Source organism: Lacerta agilis, chromosome 7 (genome assembly GCF_009819535.1).
Source record: "Lacerta agilis isolate rLacAgi1 chromosome 7, rLacAgi1.pri, whole genome shotgun sequence".
NCBI lineage: Eukaryota > Metazoa > Chordata > Lepidosauria > Squamata > Lacertidae > Lacerta > Lacerta agilis.
In genome coordinates this window covers 72,013,847-72,033,786 of record NC_046318.1, presented here as the reverse complement: position 1 = coordinate 72,033,786, position 19,940 = coordinate 72,013,847, and the positions used below count along the sequence as shown (strand labels likewise).

The 19,940-nt window shown below is 45.5% G+C and overlaps 1 protein-coding gene across 2 annotated transcripts in view; it reads right to left on the bottom strand.

Annotated features, from left to right (window-relative positions):
• Window positions 1-2,675: 2,675 nt before the first annotated feature.
• DEPTOR (DEP domain containing MTOR interacting protein) overlaps window positions 2,676-19,940 on the bottom strand; it is a 58,442-nt gene continuing 41,177 nt past the window's right edge. For both annotated transcript variants that reach the window (XM_033155793.1, XM_033155794.1), the window contains exons 7-11: window positions 19,359-19,493; window positions 15,628-15,698; window positions 15,139-15,243; window positions 4,063-4,203; window positions 2,676-4,031 (exon numbers count right to left, since the gene is read on the bottom strand). In XM_033155793.1, coding sequence (XP_033011684.1) covers window positions 4,075-4,203; window positions 15,139-15,243; window positions 15,628-15,698; window positions 19,359-19,493 — 440 coding nt within the window. In that variant the 3' untranslated portion in view covers window positions 2,676-4,031; window positions 4,063-4,074. The remainder of the gene's footprint in view (window positions 4,032-4,062; window positions 4,204-15,138; window positions 15,244-15,627; window positions 15,699-19,358; window positions 19,494-19,940) is intronic.

The window sequence follows — 19,940 nt, the reverse complement described above, 5'->3', positions numbered from 1 at the left end:
CCCAACAACTGGCATTGGCAAAGCACTTTTTGGCCGAATCCTGCCCCACAGGGTGTGGCTTACAAAGGGTGTGACTTGCCCCCAACGCCCTGATGTGCCAAGTTTGGCCCATGAGTCAAAGATCCCCTTCCCTGGAGAAGAACACCGAGATAGTAACGTTTTCTTTTGCACGTGGCCACAAACAAATCACGTTTTTAAAAAGGTTTATTCAAAAACTCAACTAACATATATAAATCGAACAGTACCAGAATACCGTTGCTATGTATAGCTTACACGGTCTTGTGGAAAACATATAAATATGTATACATTCAAAAAAATTATGGCACACCTTCCCCCATCGGAGCAAGAAATTACAAAGCTGGCACAAATATTTCCCCCTCTTTCGAAATTTATCACAATTTATTGTAGCTCAAAGCAACCCTATATCCAAATGTACATTTCCCCTGCACAAACAGGAGTGAATTTCTCTAAAGTCACATTTGAAAGGGTCAAGTAGGACTTCCGGCGGCGACGCCATCGCCGGGTGGTCGAAGGCTGCTTCGGGTCCGAAGCGCCTTGTCCATCCCGGGGGTTAGGAGCCGCGCTACCGCAGCGCGCGGCTCCGGTTGGGGTGCGGGAAGAGCGTCCCGCACCCTGGGCTCCCCGGCTGCGCCCGCGGAGGCTCCGAACCCTTCCCCTGCCCCCCTGTAAAGGGGGAGTGGGGGTGAAGGGACAACCGGAGCCGGGCTTCGGGGACATGCCCCAACCGGGATGCAAATGCGGCGACAGAGCCCGCGGTGAGCGTCTAAGTTCTACCTGTGAAGAATGGAGCTAAAGGAACCCGGTGGTCGTGAGTAAAGAATTTGAGTGAAATCGTGCTTTTGGGACGATCCGGGGGGAAGGAGAAGGGCAGCCTGCCTCCCTCCCTTCGAGCTCAAGAATCTAACCAATCTGAGTGATTGCTGCTACAGAACTGGCTATAATGTATTTAAAATTGACACATGAGACTGGCAAACTTTTCTTTCGGGAAGCTAATTAGAGGAAAATATCTCCATTTAAAGTTGCGGTACTTGCGCTCCAGATCAGGAAAATGGCGACGAACAAAGAGGGGAGTAGAAATATGACACCCACTTCCTCCTCCTCTGCCAGTATGCTGGGTTTCGTCCTTGAACTGGTATTGAACTCTGGATTAACGGATGAACAGAGACTCACTGCCTTGAAGGTGGAATTGCTTTGTAGAAAAGTCAAAGTCTTGTGTGGGGGTCTGAAATGGAACCAATTGCCCACAGAGGAGGCTTTTAAAACTTTTGACACTTTGGAAGAATCCCTTGCCAATGAGCTGAGAGGGCTGATGAGTGAGCTACTTCGGAGAAGAAATTCGCTTTCTGGGGGTGGCAGCCCCAAGGCGACGTCAAGATTTTTTATATCCAGTCCCCGAGGTGTGAGCTCGGGGGCCAGGGACAGAGAATTAAGGTATTTACAAGAAGAAAAGGAATGTTACAAAGAACCGAAGAAGCTGAGAGATGATGAGATGGATACCTCTGAACTCGTGGCAGGGAGAGGTTTGGACTGTGCCTGGATCTGTGGACGTTTGGAGAGGGAAGCTACATGGAAGTTTAGTGTTGAAACCACCAGGAGAAGAATAATGGACAGAGGGGGTGTGGGGTGAAGCATTAAGTAATACTTAAGGTAGCCTGATATGGTAAACTGAAATCGGAGGGTGAATACTGTCAACAATTTTTTGTTATATTTTTTATTTGAACATGAAAGGAGATATTTCAAGTTATCATGTTATTAGCAGCAATCTTAAGGATAGAAGAGATAGATTTGATCGAATAAGCTGTGAAGATCAGTGAGGTGGAGTATAAATAAAGTAAATTTAAGTGGATTATGTTTATGGAATAAGAGGATTGAGATCAAGATGTAGTGATGTATTTTTAGTAAAATGTTGAAGATATAATTGATTGTAATTATACAACTGAATCTAACTTCTTTTTTTTTTTTGTTAGGAGAAATGGTTATAAAAGAGACTTAGGATATAAACTCGAAGGTGAAAAGGCAGGGGAAGTCAATAGTCAAGATACGGAAATAGAAATTTTTTTTTTTTCCTAGAAAGATGCAATAAGAAAACTTGACACTGTTTGTATTTGTTCTATGTGTTTTGCATTTGTTTAATTGTAGGTGTGGGTGTGGGTATATGTTGTTATAGAAAAATGCCAATAAATTCTTATAAAAAAAAAAGAAAGGGTCAAGTAGAATTATTAAGTGTTTGAATTTTGCTATTGAATATATGCTGCCAAATTTTAAACACACACACACACCCTCTCACACACACACCCCTCACCTTTCTAAAAGCTTCAACCAGGAATTGGGTTTTAAAAGGGGGATTCAGACATTTCAATCTAGGGGCTTCATCATGGTCTGTGAATCTGAATTTATGCTGAAAACAAACAATATTTTGGTTTCGGACCTAATGTGAAAAAACCTGTTTATTGCAGCAAAAATTAATTGAGTGTCCACATCATGAGAAATAATTCAGTTTTTCCCCAAACTACCTCCAACACCCTGAAAAAACAACAACCCCCAAATCCTGCTGTCTAATATTTTGCAAAATTGGCTCTAAGGTAGGACAAGCTCCGTGGTTTGACGTAGTTCATTCAGCATTCTTCAAAACAATGATTCTGATGTGAGTTTACAAAAAGTGAAAGCTCTGCTCTTTTAAAAGCAAGCGCATATTACTCAACAGTGAAAGAAGCACATTTTAATGCAGGTATGGCTGCAGCTTCCTCTATTTTTAGCATTTAGAAAACGAGGCTAAACAAAGCCTCTCAGATCCAGTCATTCCACGCAATAGGCTCTTTTAAGCCACTGAGCATCATACTGTTAGTTATCATGGTGCTATTAAAGTCACGCTTTTCAAGGAACTATATGGCCTATGAAAGCTCAGTTAATGCACAAGTTTGAAGGATTTTTACATTCACCACAATCCCGGGAGGTAGATCGTTACTGTCCTCATTTTTAAGATGCGGCATCGAGACTGAGAAATATTTTATTTGCTCATATTTACATCCTGACACTTCTCTGGAGTGCAGGGTGACACGCAAGGCGGTTATCCCATTTTATCCACACTCTGACATGGGCTAGGATGAGAGATAGTGACTTGCCCAGGAAGCTTGAGGAGAGATGCAAACCCAGATCCTCACAGTGGATCTCCAGGGTCTCTGCCAGAAGCTTTTCTGATCGCTACTTCCTTGGCTGTAGCTGCCAAGAGTTGAGTCTGGGACCTTCTACATGCAGAGCATGTGCTCAGTCACTGACCAATGGTCAGTGGATAGAGCATGGGACTCTTGGTCTCAGGGATGTGGGTTCAAGGCCCCACATTGGGCAAACGATTCCTGTGTTGCAGGGGGTTGGACTAGATGACCCTCGGGTCCCTTTGAACTTGATGATTCTGCAACTTAAGACTTAATGCCAGAAAAATGCATGGGGTGTATCCAAATTGTTCACTTAGGCCACATTTGCTGTAACCCACATCTCCTTTTAATTTATTAGACTTTGATGTTCTGCTACAGCATCCTGAAGCAACGCACACACACCACCTGGCGATGCTTTCAACTGGCACATTACAGTTCCGATAACAAGTGCGAATGAAAATATACGATGCTGCCAATTCCCAAGGCGAAAGTCCTTTGGATGCTCTCAGCGGCTACTCCATCGCAGAAATAAAATTGTGAAGTTAAAGAGGGGCGGCATAGCATTGGTGGAAACCTGCGAGGTTATGATTCCTGACATGATTCTGGCCCTTCTGTTGGTGCCATAGCCATCTGTGATGCAGGCCACCTGAGCTGGCTACATCCCTGATATGCAGTTGGCCCATAGCATAGCGCAGGTGAGTCTGCACATCAGTACCACGGATCCACTTGGGTACGAACATTGGCTGAAGAGCGTATCCACCCAAGTATTTATTATTGGTAAACTGGGGGTGTAGGGGAGGGAGGAAAGCACTTTGAAGGCAGGATAATTGTCTTGGACAAGGTATATGTCCTCATCTCCTCGCATAAGCACGTGGTGGGAGCAGCGTACAAAGTGTCCTCCTCAAGGCTCTATCTCCTCCATCACTTCCATGACGATGGTTCGAGGACCAGTCAGGATGAGATTGCTCACTGTCCTGTAGTCTGCATGGAGGACGTTCAGCCCATTCACCGAAACCACAAACTGGCAGACCTAAAAGAAATGGGGGGGGGGAGAGGCAAGGATGCTCATAATGTTGGGTGAAGGCAACACATTCTGCTCCAGCGGCCCAACACCAAATGCAGCAGGAAACACTTCGAAACTCACAGACAATGCGGGGTGAACCATGTCATCAAAACGTCTGCCGTAATCTTAAATCTCAAGCACTTCTGGCCATTAAAAACCCATTAACATTACATGCCATTTAATCTGATACACTGCTTACTCAAAGAACCCTGTGAATTTAAACTTTCGCTCCCGTTTTTTAAAAATCCGTAAGATTATGCTCCTGTAATAAATTTGTTAGTCTACAAAGTGCCACAAGATTCTTTGTTCTTTTTGCTGCCAAGCGGTAACATGGGCTACCCCTCTGGAAATTGTTAATAAGCTCAATGTGCTAAGCATGAGAGTTTATAATGGCAATAAAATGAAACAAAACAAAACAAAGGCTAGGGACGTGGAAGTCTTTGGCAAGGGCAAGGCTGCAGGATTGCATCATTTAACTGGAACAAACCCAAAGCACTTAATTTTACAAAGCTTTGGGGCGAATCTTAACCCATAACCCACTTAACCCATGCTGAATTGTGTTTTTAATATCCGGTTGGGAGCCGCCCAGAATGGCTGGGGAAACTCAGCCAGATGGGCGGGGTACAAATAATAAATTGTTGTTGTTGTTGTTGTTGTTGTTTCTACAGTGAGCCAACCGATAGTCACCAATGTCAGCATGAACAACAAACAAGGGCACCTGGTTGCATTCTAGTACAGCAAGTCAGCTGGAGAAAGGGAGGAATCTGACACAACCTTATTACAATTCAGCAGAACACAAGCACTTCTGTCGGAGAAGTTTCAAAGATACCGACTGTGGAACCTGAACAAACCTCTGTAAACCTGATGCTGATTTCCCATTACATGCAACAAGGAAGCCATTCTCACTGCCTTGGTTATTCCCGGAGGGCCTCTTATTAGAACTGGCTGTAGAAAACCTCAAGGCCAACAAATATATATATATTATTTTTAATGTCTTCCTCTCCAACAGAATGGTCAGTTTGCAAATCTGGGATTCTGTGCATTTCCTATCAAAGGTTTATTAATGAATGAATGAATGTATTTATATACCGCTATCTCACAAAATATCAGGGTGGTGTTGTTAGTTCTGTAAGTTTTAAGTACTGCAGCTTCTCCTGCCCTGTTCTTCCATTGGTCCCCTGGCCCGTCCTTCCCCCGACTTGTTATGGGGCAAAATCTGACTCCTTCTTTTATTTACTAAATTTATATATTAAAAAATTACTGCTACAGTGAGTGGGGAAAGGGGACTGATGGAGAAACGGGGCACACCACGGCTGTTTCACAAATAAACACACTAATTTGTGGTTCTATTGGCAGTGTGACTGACAATAGTTGCCCAGAAACTTCAACTAGATGAAAAAATAGTGGCTACTAATGGATGCCAGTTTGTTGTTGGCACCCATCTGTCTTGAGAGACCAGGGGTGAAGTCAAAATGCTGGAGAATCACAACACCCGCTGTGGCTGCAGAGACCGGCAATTCATGAATGCTGCCTCCCACGTTGTTTTTGCTGCATTAGCAGCGCTGAAGTGACCTCTCTGGGGCGCACACCTGGGCAGTGTTTATGGAGGTCCTGGGCTGTCCAGATGACAAGGCCCCACTCTTGGCCTTGCCAATGTGGTCCAAAGGAAAGCAGAGCAATACGTTTGGCACCAGCTTAGCAGGAGTTTCCAGAAGGAGGCATATAAGGCACCCACCATCCAACCACCTTAGGGACTCCACTCCGGACACCAGGTGGTTGGAGCAAATTACACCAGTTTGTACTCGTTTGTGCTCATTGCAGATATGTTTCTGGGTTCAATTCAAAGTGCCGGTGGTGATCTTCCATGTTTATCCAGACCAGCCTGCCAGGACCCACATGGTGTCAACTGAAGTGTCTGCCAGTGAAGAAGAGATGTGGCTGTGGGTGGGTGGCACTGCTAACAGGGCCTTTTTGGTGGTGGCCCCACAGGGCTCATCCATGGCTGCCTAGGCCTCTCTCTTCCTTAAGGCCTTTGCTTTTCTGTGCGGGTTGTTGGCTTTTAATGTCAGGAAATGGCTGTTTTAAAAGTACTATAGCCCATTTGAATCTTGATTATATTTTATATATGTTGCGATACCACTTTGTTGACCATAGTTTCTCAAAGTGTGGATCCTAAAGCAATAAATAAATAAGGGGGGGCAGGAGCATGGCCCCACTCTCTAGCAACAATGTGATGCTCTCTTTTTGCAAGTAATATATGAAAGAGGCTTATATGTTTGCCTTACGCATCACATAACCCCCCTTTTTTTGCCAAAAGTCTAATCTAATTAGTCTGCAGAGAACTCCTCCCTTCTTCCCCATCTTCAGAGTGAAACTTTCTTCAGACAGGGGCTCATTCACCATGCTCTCTACCAGTAACGTATTTTGCTCCCCATTCCTTTAACATCCACCCTTAGGAGGAATCTTTTTCTGCATACTACATTTTACTGTGTATGTGAGTATGTCTAGCTCATGCGCCATTGGCTAAAAAGAGTGGGCGGTGTGGGTGGAGGCAACAATTCCAGCTCTTGCATAAACACAAGATTGCATCTCCAGAGAACTGGCATTCGCTTTCAGCCTTTAAGGCTCAAAACATGCCTAGTGTCATGTTCGATACTTTCTGGAGAACGCTTGCTGCAAACCAGGTTTCAGTTTGCGGAGGTGAGATACAACAACTTGGTCTAAGGAGAAAGAAATAAACTCCTGTATTATTACTACTTCTGTCTGGAGGTGCTATTTTCTTTCAGATAAAACCCATCGCCGAGTGATTTCTGCTTTGGTAAAAAGGAGAGAGAAAGCAGCCTGTTTGTAGGAAAGCTGCATTTCATAGAATCATAGAGTTGGAATCATAGAGACCACAAGGGCCATTCAGTCCAACCCCCTGCCAAGCAGGAAACACCATCAAAGCATTCCTGACAGATGGCTGTCAAGCCTCCGCTTAAAGACCTCCAAAGAAGGAGACTCCACCACACTCCTTGGTAGCAAATTCCACTGCCGAACAGCTCTCACTGTCAGGAAGTTCTTCCTAATGTTTAGGTGGAATCTTCTTTCTTGTAGTTTGAATCCATTGCCCTGTGTCCGCTTCTCTGGAGCAGCAGAAAACAACCTTTCACCCTCCTCTATATGACATCCTTTTATATATTTGAACATAGCTATCATATCACCCCTTAACCTTCTCTTCTCCAGGCTAAACATACCCAGCTCCCTAAGCCGTTCCTCATAAGGCATTGTTTCCAGGCCTTTGACCATTTTGGTTGCCCTCTTCTGGACACGTTCCAGCTTGTCAGTATCCTTCTTGAACTGTGGTGCCCAGAACTGGACACAGTATTCCAGGTGAGGTCTGACCAGAGCAGAATATAGTGGTACTATTACCTCCCTTGATCTAGACGCTATACTCCTATTGATGCAGCCCAGAATTGCATTGGCTTTTTTAGCTGCATTGGCTTTTAGTTGCATTGGCTTTTTTAGCTGCTGCATCACACTGTTGACTCATGTCAAGTTTGTGGTCTACCAAGACCCCTAGATCCTTTTCACATGTACTGCTCTCAAGCCAGGTGTCAGCCATCCTGCACGTTTAGAGCTAAAACGTCTACAGTTTGCATCCAGTTTGCTGAGTCAAGGCAATGTTGGGAGTGCCAAACGGGGAGGGAGGGAATATTGCATAGACAGGTTATAACAAAACATTGGTTATTTACCACGAACATTCTCGACAGGGGCATGGAGCAAGCATCCAATAAACCGTGGGTCAACACCCCCACTGCCTTGAGTTTCCGCCTCCTGTTCTGACCATATCCGAGCCAGAGACAGAGCAGGCAGAGAAGTACAGGTGAACAAAGGCAAGAAGGCAGCCTAAGAAAGAAGCGAGGAAGAAGTAATCCCTCTGAACAAATGTGGCACAAACCAAATGCTGGAGGTCAGGTTCATACAGCCACCTGTATAGGGTGGGCGGGGCAGGATGTTTAGGACTTGCCTAAATGAAGCTGCATCGGTGGCTACCCTAGAATGCTGCACCAGCCATTCAATAGCTGGAGTACCAGCCATTCAGAGAAGTAGTCCATCTTCTTCTGCAGGGGTTGGTTACTACACATATCTGAGCACCATTCTTTGCAGGGCACCTTGGGATCTTGCTGCCATGTGCCATGAGTCATGGCTTTCTGATAAATCTCCAGAACTGCTGCCTCTCTCCCTCCCAGAGCATCAAGCGCCTGGGACATCACATACATACCAGACCGGGCCAACTGTTTCTCCCGGAGGAGCAGATTCTGAAGATAACTCAGGAATGTCCTTACTCAATGCATAGACTTCAAAGGACCTGATGAGTTTACCTGAGCTCCCAGGATCAAGATATCCTGCACTGAGGATTTCACACGCTCCCATCGTAATAGTTGCTCTTACCCCATCAGCCTAGCATCTGCCCCCTCCTCCTGAGGTTTGCCACTCCTTCAGCTGATGGGAAGATCCAACTAACCGGTTGAAAAGCTCACCGCTTCATGATCCTTCCTGGATATTGCGGGTAACCAGTGCCAACTTCTGATGCCCCAGAATTTCATTTCACTGTAAAAGCCTAATGAAATAATCCTAATGGCAAGGGTGCCTTTAAGCATGTGAAAAACGCCTCCCCCCCCACACACTGAACAGTCACAACAGGACCCACACATCTGGGATTATAAGGGAAGATTTACAGGTCAGAGGACACCAGTTCTAAGCAGGTGTAAGCCTGGCACTTTCTACTTTAAAGATCAAGCAATTTTTAAATACTATTGTTTAGTTAATTGATATGACGCCAAACCAGAATTTTTCAGATTAGAACAGTAAGGCTAATGAGGCTCCTTTAAGTTCGCCGACATTGATTTCCAAGTTAACAATTTAGGGAAGTAAATGTGTCAGCTAAGCAGAATATGAGCAGTAAACTTGTTGACCTAATTTAATGCGCAGGTTGTAAATTTGACGGCGTAATGGTTAGTCTTTGGGGTTTTTTTTCCAGAGAAATGACAACAAGAATTGTTGTTTTCATTTCCTGCACATGTGAATGAAGCGGGGAGAAAGACTCAAATGGGTCACAGCATCCATTTAATGCAAACTGGTTCATTTCTGCTCGCCAGTCGGCATTAACACAGGTACCCCCAAACTCGGCCTTCCAGATGTTTTGGGACTACAACTCCCATCATCCCTAGCTAACAGGACCAGTGGTCAGGGATGATGGGAATTGTAGTCCCAAAACATCTGGAGGGCAGAGTTTGGGGGTGCCTGCATTAACAACACCCATAGTTTATGATAAGCCTAACCCTGAAATAATTGTAATAAATAATTAAGTTCTCAGTTCCTTTTTAATAAGCTCTAGCAGGTGATTTCCCTTTTGCTTCATAACCAATTCACAATGTGTTACTATTCTCATTTAGTTATTTGCTCCATCCTCAAGATCTGCATTGCAGTGGGGTTGGGCTAGATGGCCCCTAGGGTCCCTTTCCAACGCTATGATTCTGCTTAGCCACCATCAGTTCAGAGCCACCACTACCTGTAGTACATCATGATGTGGCACAGAGGAGAAGGCTGCATCCTCCTAACTCTTTGACAGAAGCCCAGCAGGTGGACCCCTACACACAAGGGACATTTGCAACCTTTGTATTGCTGATTCTCCTGAGGGCTGAACACCTGCATGTAGAAAGGGAACAGGTGAAATTACTCCCTCTCACCTTAACTCAAGGACAGCAACAGCGGGGGCAAAGAAACCGGGGTTGTCTACGACGCTATTAAGTTTCTGCATGAGAACAACGCTCTTCCCAAACTTCCAGTGTCCAAATATTTTCCCCGTTGAAGCAAACACTGTTGGCCAAGGGCTATTTTAACTAGTCAGCAAATGCTCCGAAAGGGCAAAAGGTCCCAGCTGTGCAGTCTGGCAACATGATGCATATGTAATTGGGCTGCGGCCCAGGCAGGAATTTACGAGCTGAATTAACACATAAGTGCAGCACTGTTTCCACGCTGGCATATGCACTCGGAGCTGCTTCGCCACAATTTGAATAGGTACGGCTGTTGCGGCTCCCAGAACTCATGACAACAAACACCCCAACATGCCTTCATATCTTATGTACAGTGGTACCTCTGGTGACGAACTTAATTTGTTCCAGAAGTCCGTTCTTAACCTGAAACTGTTCTTAACCTGAGGTACCACTTTAGCTAATGGGGCCTCCCGCTGCCGCCACGCCGCCATCGTGCGGTTTCTGTTCTCATCCTGAGGTAAAGTTCTTTACCCGAGGTACTACTTCCGGGTTAGCGGAGTCTGTAACCTGAAGCGTTTGTAACCCGAAGTGTTTGTAACCCGAGGTACCGCTATATTCCTAATCTAAATGGCCCTCCAGGAATCTTCTTACAAAAACATTTTAAAAAAGTATTGTCGCCTCTAGATTGTCCTTGTTTAAAACTGATCCGAAAATGACAAGTGGCTAGTAACTAGCAAAGAAAAGTCCTGTTGGTTTGACATAAGCAAGCCAAAATGGTGGGTTTATCAGAATTGTTATGCTTTTTAAGGTTTTTTTTTTTAGGGGGGGCACCACAGCGATCTGTGCATGGCGCCGCTGCTGCGATCCGCGCCTGGGGAGGGCCACGGAAAGCTGCCCACAGAGTCCACCTGGCTGATGCAAGCCCCACGCTGCTGTTTCGGGCAGCGCGGGGCCCCGAGCCACTGCATCACTCCCAGGCCAGGCCCTGCGGTAAGTGCTACCCCACACAGTGTGCCATTTGGTCACCCCCTCCGGGATGACACCCGGGGAGGGCCGCACCCCCTTCCTACGCCCCTGACTTCAGTGGCATTAACTACCCCTCCCAGTTTGCAAATTTGATGAGCATCCCCTCAATTCCTTCATCCAAGTTGTTTATAAAGACAAACAACAATGGCCCACGACAGAGCCCTGCAGCGCCCCACTTGTAACTTTTTTTCCAGGATGACAAGGAATCATTAGCGAGTATAGTTTGGGTTCGGTCCATTAACCAGCTGCAAATCCACCTACCAGTTACCTCTTCCAGCCCACCTTTTGCCAGCTTCTCTGCAAGAATATGATGTCACCAGAGGAAGGACATGATCCAGTAGCACTTTGCTGATTAATAGCTATATATCAAAGAACACTTACAAAAGATTCTTCGGCTATGCTCATTCTCTAGTGTAACAGCAGGTGAAATCTATCATACTCTTGGCAGAGAATGTAACCGATAGAAGAAATTCAGAGCCAAACTGCACAGTCAGCAGAAATCTGGAGACATTAATATCAAAAAATATCAAAAAAGTGGTGGGGGGAGGGTGCCATTTAGAAAGGAGAAGGGGCAGTGGAGAAAAGAAGTGAGCAATCCTTCTTCCATCTTCCACAGTCCACCTGCACCTCCCTTCAGCAGATGTTTCTGCCTCTGATGCAGGATTCTTTGGAGATTCTTAAATGTGTGGGGTGTGTATACGATTTGCAGACTCAGAACTTCTGCCAAAGCTCCACTTTGGTCCTCAAACCAGCTGCAAAAGTGCTACTACACCAATGCCAGTTCTGTTTCATCTGTCCTATTATTTAAAGAAAAGCCACCGAGTAAAACCATATCTTGATGGCAGAAAGTGAGGAGGAATTAAAGAACCTTTTAATGAGGGTGAAAGAGGAGAGCGCAAAATATGGTCTGTAGCTCAACATAAAAAAAAACTAAGATCATGGCCACTGGTCCCATCACCTCCTGGCAAATAGAAGGGGAAGAAATGGGGGCAGTGAGAGATTTCACTTTCTTGGGTTCCATGATCACTGCAGACGGTGACAGCAGTCACGAAATTAGAAGACGCCTGCTTCCTGGGAGAAAAGCAATGACAAACCTAGACAGAATCTTAAAAAGCAGAGACATCACCTTGCCAACAAAGGTCCGTATAGTTAAAGCGATGGTTTTCCCAGTAGTAATGTACGGAAGTGAGAGCTGGACCATAAAGAAGGCTGATCGCCGAAGAATTGATGCTTTTGAATTATGGTGCTGGAGGAGACTCTTGAGAGTCCCATGGACTGCAAGAAGATCAAACCTATCCATTCTGAAGGAAATCAGCCCTGAGTGATCACTGGAAGGACAGATCCTGAAGCTGAGGCTCCAATACTTTGGCCACCTCATAAGAAGAGAAGACTCCCTGGGAAAGACCCTGATGTTGGGAAAGATGGAGGGCACAAGGAGAAGGGGACGACAGAGGAGAGATGGTTGGACAGTGTTCTCGAAGTTACCAACATGAGTCTGACCAAACTGCGGGAAGCAGTGGAAGACAGGAGTGCCTGGCATGCTCTGGTCCATGGGGTCACGAAGAGTCGGACACGACTGAACAACTAAACAACAACATAAACCATATCAGAAAACAGCTAATGTTTGTTCAAACTCTCAGACAACAACAAAAAAGTAGGAGACATGTGTCACCCAGCTTACACTGTCTGCTCTATCTCCAAAGTAAGAACCAGCGCTATTTTTCATTGTACAGCTAGCATATTTGCCATATTTAGCAACACAATGAGATTAAAATAGCCCAAAACTAAACCCTGAGCAGGTGGTTTCACAGTTTTCATGCTGGAAACTGACAGCAAGCCTTATCTCGTCTATTTCTGTGCAATCTTTACATGGTGTGTTTTTAACAAAGGGAGTGAGTTGCTGGTGTTTGCTGCAATCCTAATGTTATCGCCGTGTCAATATTTACCCCACTTCAGTTTCAGTCTTGTGATATAACGCCCAACCCTGTAAAGTGAATGAGGAAAACAAGAGAGAGTTTTCCACTTCTCACCAGACTTACTTTCAAAGAGCTAGCAAGGACCTGGCAGGAAGACAGCCAAAGAGCCTTTCCAGACCTGCCCCCCTCCTCTGAACTTCTGCAAGAAGCAGTAGATCCACTCCATTGCCAACTGCAGAAGGCAAATGCTGTCCTTGTGCCATGATTTTTTCACTCCTCTGGCCACATAGCCCATGAGCAGCCCTCAGAAGGGGAGGAGGAGAGACTATGCAGGAGCAATGCCAGCGATTGCTAAGGATCCAGAATCTGCTTACAATGCCAAAGACTCGCTCCCATACTTAGGAAACAAAGATGAATAGCCATCCCACCCCCCACCCCACTGAGAAAGTACATTTCTATCACCACTAGACTACTACAGAGTCGTGCACACACCACAGATGAAGGCCTTCCAGACAAACCCAAGACTCATTTTCCTAGAAATTAAAATCCTGGCAATTTTCCTCGTCGTTACAAAGGCTTGGTTCAGGCCTCTCTCTTTGGAATCCACCGAGATTGATGGCTTTTGAATAAGTCGTCTTATGGAATGCAAGGCACAGCGCTGGCTTTGTAAGTATATCTTCCTTACAGCTTTCTGGAACAAAAGGCCTTCGAGTGCACATGCGGAGCTGCAGGCCATAAGTCTTGCCCCAGGAGTTTGCTCCACGCAGTGCAAAGGAGAGAAGCGTAACATGCGGAGCGTGGAGGGAACGAAGACTGCAAGTTTTCTAAACAACAACAGCATGCAGCAAACGTCCAGAAATGCGTAGACTTCTGGGTGCATCTCAACAAGGCAGGGAAGAGGGTGCTGCCTCGGTGCCAAGGACACTTCTAGAAAGCAAAACGCTGAGCTTTGGCTGCTCTTCAAATTCTTGCCCTTTCCCTCTTAGCCAAGTTTTCTTGGTCTGGTCTCTTTTGGTTGGTTGCTCCAAGCAATTCTGGCAGACAAAGCTTCTTAGAGCAGGATGGATTCTTCTTTGCTGCCAGCTCTTATTACTGTTGTGCTGAGCATATAGAAGCCTAAAGGAGACTCGCGTCAGGAAAGGAAGACGCAAACCTGGCAATGTCCTAGGCCAGCTTAAAACTCCTACATGAATACATTTCTGCCAGGAAGTAGTGTGAAAATCCCACGTAGATAGTTGCACGTGATGATGGGGAAGTGGGAAAATATCTGCATTGCATGCAGAAGGTTGAGTCCCCAACACCTTTAAGGCAGGGCTGAGAAAAGACCCTGGTGAGCTGCTGCCAAGCAGTGCAGGCAGCACTGAGCAAGATAGTCTAATGGTCTGAGTCGGCATAAAGCAACGTCCTGTGTGGCAATATGTAATTATATAGTTCATATGTAATTACTCATGGAAATCCTTACATACGGTTCAAGTGTGCCGATTTCCCCGGGACAATCCTGGAATTACAGTTCCTGATTTGATCCCAGAATGTCCTGTTTTCCCCAAGTGGCAGAGCATATGCCTGCGCTGCCCAGGGTGGGCGTGCTCCCGAGGGGGGGTGGGGCATGGAGGGTGCCCTCCCAAGCGTGGGATAGCCGCTTGGGTGCACGGAGCGGCGCACACGCCCTGCAGCCGGGGGCGGAGTGAGCCGCCAATGGCGGACATTCGGTGCACTGCCCAGCCGCGGCTCCCAAGCCTCTCCTAGCTGTCAAAATGAAGGGGGAAGGGGGGAATGCCACTGGCAAAGCAGCGCAGCTCCCCCCTTCCTCCAACGGCTCGGGGTAGGCTTGGGAGTGGCGGGCGGGCAAAGCGCCAAATGTTAACCCCCGTCAGCGAACATACCCGGGGCAGCCCGTCCCCACTGCACCCTCCTTCCTTTGCCTGTTTTCCCCTCCAGTGTTGCTGCCAAGCTCAGGGAGGAGGATGAGCTGGTGCTTGCTGTGATGCTGCGCTTTCACGTGTGTCAGCTGGCTCCCACAAGAGCATGTCAGCAAAAGGCATGCGCCCTGATTCTCATCAGAGGAATTCTGGAGGGTATGTCCCTACACCAGGTGCATAGAGTTGTGTTGCGTGGTGTCACATCTGAAGTAGTCCTGACTTCATGTCAACACATCCCCTCTCCCTTTTTAAAAGTACTTAACCTGCATTCGTTAAAATTACCTTCATTCCTGCTGCAGCTGCTGGGCCGCTGGGATCCACAGCTTGAACGTGGCAAGGCTTGTTCCCACGCACCACAAATCCCCACCCGACGGCATCGCCTACAATCTTGAGAGGGAACAAGAAGGTGCGACAATGAATGCTTTAGCAATTCTCCTAGTCACCGTTTTGAGAGCAAGCCAAAACAGCACAAGCTCATTCTTGTGAATCCACCATGATTCACCGGATTCTAGGGTCGCTCAGGGATTTTAAGCAAACCAAGCCACAATTTTAAGAAAGCTGTCCTGATTCACACTTCCTGGACTGATAGGAGTGCTGTTTTCACAATCCTTCAGATTTTGTGACAAAAGCCCTCGGCTCAAAAATGTACCAAAATGCGAATGAAAATATTCCTTTATCTATTTTTCATCCGTTATTATGTCTGAATAATCGATCAAAATGTCATGAAGTGCACTACACAACAGAAGATAATTGAGCTAATTGGAGACATACTGTGAAGGTTCTCCTGGCATATGGTGCCCCAGGCATCAGAAGTTCATCAGGAGTCACTGGTCTCTTCAATACTGCAAATACACAAGGAAGATGTTAAATAAAGACTTTCACAAGAGCCAGGATTGCTTAGTCTGGAATTCCCGTGTCTTCTTTACTCACATTGTCAACAACATTGTCATCCAGTTGTGAATTTCCTATGTTGCTTCCACATATTTTTTTTAAACCAATCTTCTAATTAGCACGGGAACACTACATTATTAGCAAAATACTCCTGAAATGGAAAAAACTGTTGTTGCAATATTGGTGGGGTAGGAGAGCTGGGAAAAAACAACTACACATCTGGCAACCAATGCTCCCCTTGGGTTTCAGTCTCCTATAGCACAATATACATCAGGAGACTTAGTTTGGTCAGAATCAAGTACACACTTCCAGAGTTAATGCTAAATACATTATTTCTGGTAAAAGAGCCTCCCCAGCTGCTAGAGGGCTGTGACAATTTGTGTCCTGGGCTTTTTAGACTCGTCTACCCATGTACAATGGGACACGGGTGGCGCTGTGGTCTAAACCACTGAGCCTCTTAGGCTTGCAGATCAGAAGGTCGGCGGTTCGAATCCCCGCGACGGGGTGAGCTCCCGTTGCTCAGTCCCTGCTCCTGCCAACCTAGCAGTTTGAAAGCACATCAAAGTGGAAGTACATAAATAGGTACCACTCCGGCGGGAAGGTAAACGGCATTTCCGTGCGCTGCTCTGGTTTGCCAGAAGCGACTTAGTCATGCTGCCACAAGACCCAGAAGCTGTACGCCGGCTCCCTCGACCAATAAAGTGAGATGAGCGCCACAACCCCAGAGTCGTCCGCGACTGGACCTAATGGTCAGGGGTCCCTTTACCTTTACCCATCTACTATATGGAACCAAAGGGGCACATGGGTTGTCAGTTGTGAAATTTGTTGGTGTTATTTTCAGCTCTCTTACCTATCTATTTGCGCAAAGTTCTTTCCCCTCGAATTAATCACTTGGAATCTAATCTTTGGATCTAAAATGAATGCTACACCCTTGTTTCTTGGCAGAAGGGTGGATAGTAGTGGGCAATAAAGGAACGACTGCTTACTGCTAAATAAATAATACATATTTTGTGTTCCTTTTAGGTGTACTTCCCCGCCATAAGATATAAAACAGCAGAGCATCGCTGACAGGTACAGTTTCTGATTTTTGCTCACTTTTCAGAGGCCAGCATGTTCCCACCACACTTAACTGTGCAGCCAGGAAGTGCCCGGATTCTAAAGAACGCAGATAAATAAATTTTAAATAAAACCACGACAAGGGGGAGAGGGAATTGCACCATTAATCATGAGTGACGTCACAAGCGCTGTCCTATAGCTGCCGAAGACACACCTGCGCCGTGTTGTACACAGGGCAAGGCTTCAATCCTATCCCTGCTCACTTGAGTTGGAGCCCTTGTATTCACAGGTTAATGCCTTTGAAATCATCTTCAGAACACGCCGAGTATATTTATACATAACCGAAGGGAGGAATGAAGTGAGAAAGGGGAGCACGAGAATTCCCTTTGACTTTCAGCTCTCCCTTTGACGCAGATAACAGCGTGGACGGGAAAATGCATATTTCTTTACCGCCATTTTAATGCCAGTCGGAAGAGCACAAAGGGGGGGATGTTTCATCTTTCTAGAAGCGCAGGAAATAACTCAGAAAGAAAACCAGCTCAGAAGCCGGTGGTTTTCATCTTATCATAGAGGGGCTTGTTGAAAATGAACCGATGGCTGAAGTATTCCTAATTCCTCTCAGCACACAGCATGGTCGCGTCGTTGCTATCTCCCCTTTCCTGTAACGACCTGATTCATTAACCGCTCAAAAAAAAGTAAATGTCTTCACATGCTTATAGATTGATCTATAAACTGTTGCTAAGAGGGTCAGGAAACTTGGATTGTCAGCCAATTTAGGGCTGGTTGCCACAACCACTGGGGGTGTGAAAGCACTCAGTCGAGCAGCTGGTGTCATATGCATAAGTTGACAAGGTGCATAATTCCCTTCCGCGTTTACCTTTAGCCGGCTACTGAATTCTGGCTATATTAGGTCTAAGGAATACGCAAATATTCCATCCTTTTTTTTTTTCATTTTTAAGAGAACTGGCCTGGCTTATTTACGTATAAAATTTAGAAACCGCTTAATATAAAAATAAATCTCTGAGCAGTTTACATAACAGGCAATTTGGAGGAAAACAGAGGAAATTCACAAAGCGCAACAGCTATCAAACCAAAAGCTTTTTAAAACTTGGAATAAAAACAGAATAAAACTATACGCCGTTGATTAAAACCTGAGTCATGCACAGAAAAGGTTAAGAATTAGGAATCAGAGTCCAAGAAAACTTGGACAGCTTTTGAGAGGTCTGTTGCTGGGCTTGACCAATTCAGGTTAAGCTTCCAAGACGAACGCTTTCACGTGTTTAAACTCCCGTATATTCAAACATAGCCTATTAGAACTCTGGTCTAGCCTTTCCTTAGTTTTCAATGTACATAAAAAATGATTTATTTATTAAGATGAGGGAACATGCAAACACTTAGTCCTCCCCTCCTTAAGTGCAAATTGGTTTAGGCCATATACACATTGTACCTTTAAAGCACATTATTTCCCTCAAAGAATTCTGGGCACTGTAGTTTACGCCTCAGAGAGTTACAGTTTCCAGCAACCCATAAGAAACAACGGTGCCCAGAGGGAAATAATGTGCTTTGAAAGGGTATTTGGTTTTGCAAAGACATGCCCCTTCATTAAAAACAAATACACTCCTGCTATCTCAAAGCTAAATTGCCTGGATGGGGTAAAGTATATGTGGATTTAAATGCATATTTGCATTTATAATGCAGTTTACAAAAATACTAATAGCAGCTGCTGGGGGTAGGGAATCGCAGAAGGCTGACGGGGGGTGTTTAATCATTTCTTCCCCCTGGAAAGCTGCTATTTGCATTGGTAGGAAAATCATTCCTCGAAAGCTGCTACAGTGGTACCTCGGGTTACATACACTTCAGGTTACATACTCCGCTAACCCAGAAATAACGCTTCAGGTTAAGAACTTTGCTTCAGGATAAGAACAGAAATCGTGCTCTGGCAGCGCAGCAACAGCGGGAGGCCCCATTAGCTAAAGTGGTGCTTCAGGTTAAGAACAGTTTCAGGTTAAGAACGGTCCTCCGTAACGAATTAAGTACGTAACCAGAGGTACCACTGTACAGTGGTCCCTCGACTTACGAAATACTTGACATCCGAATTTTTCGACTTACGAACGAAAAATGTGGCCGCACGCCAACGAATTTTCGACATCCAAATGGAACTCCGTTGGCATTTTAGATGCGGTTTATTTGACTTACGAATTTTAGATGCGGTTTCCTCGACTTGCGAATTTTTCTTTTTAAAACTGCTTCAATGCATTCCTATGGGGGAAATCGCTTTTTCGACTTATGAACTTTTCGACCTACGAAAGTGCTTTCGGAACGGATTAAATTCGAGGGACCACTGTATTTGCATTGGTAGGAAAGCTAATAGCATCTTTGGAGGAGCAAGCATCACCCAGACTGCAGCCCCGTCCCTTTACAGTAATTCCAATTATCATATCAGCAGTTGCTATTTCTGGTTTGTTTTGTTTTTAAAGCATGCACGTGAAATGCGAAAGTGCATCTAAAAAAGTGCATCGTGTCTAACAGTGCAAACAAGTCTTAGCGATCCTTACCAGATTTGGGGTTGCACAGAACTGGAGGACTGCCGCTGAGCGTTGGGCTGCTGCTGAAGTACCCACTACTGCCACAGCTACTCATACTGCTCCGTCTCACTGCTGAGACAATCTTTATCTCTTTGGTGGGACTCACTTTCCCAAGCAGAGGAGGAGGAAGAAGGGAAATAGGCAGGAGGACATAAATTATTTTCTCTCTCTCTTACAATTCTCTTTACCATCATTCATAACTTCAGAAGTTTCTCGTGCAGGCATCCCCAAACTCGGCCCTCCAGGTGTTTTGGGACTACAATTCCCATCATCCCTGACCACTGGTCCTGTTAGCTAGGGATGATGGGAGTTGTAGTCCCAAAACATCTGGAGGGCCGAGTTTGGGGATGCATCTTGTCACCTTCAATAGTTCCATCACTTTGATGATGAACTGCTCATTTAGTACAAATGACACTTTTCAAAACAAATACCGGTAAGCAAAGTATTATTATTTTTTTGGATGGCCTTCTAAGTCCATTTCACCTGTATATTGTTATATCCGAAATGCCACTGCTCTGATTTTATATCTAAATTTCTAAAACTTGTGTTGCA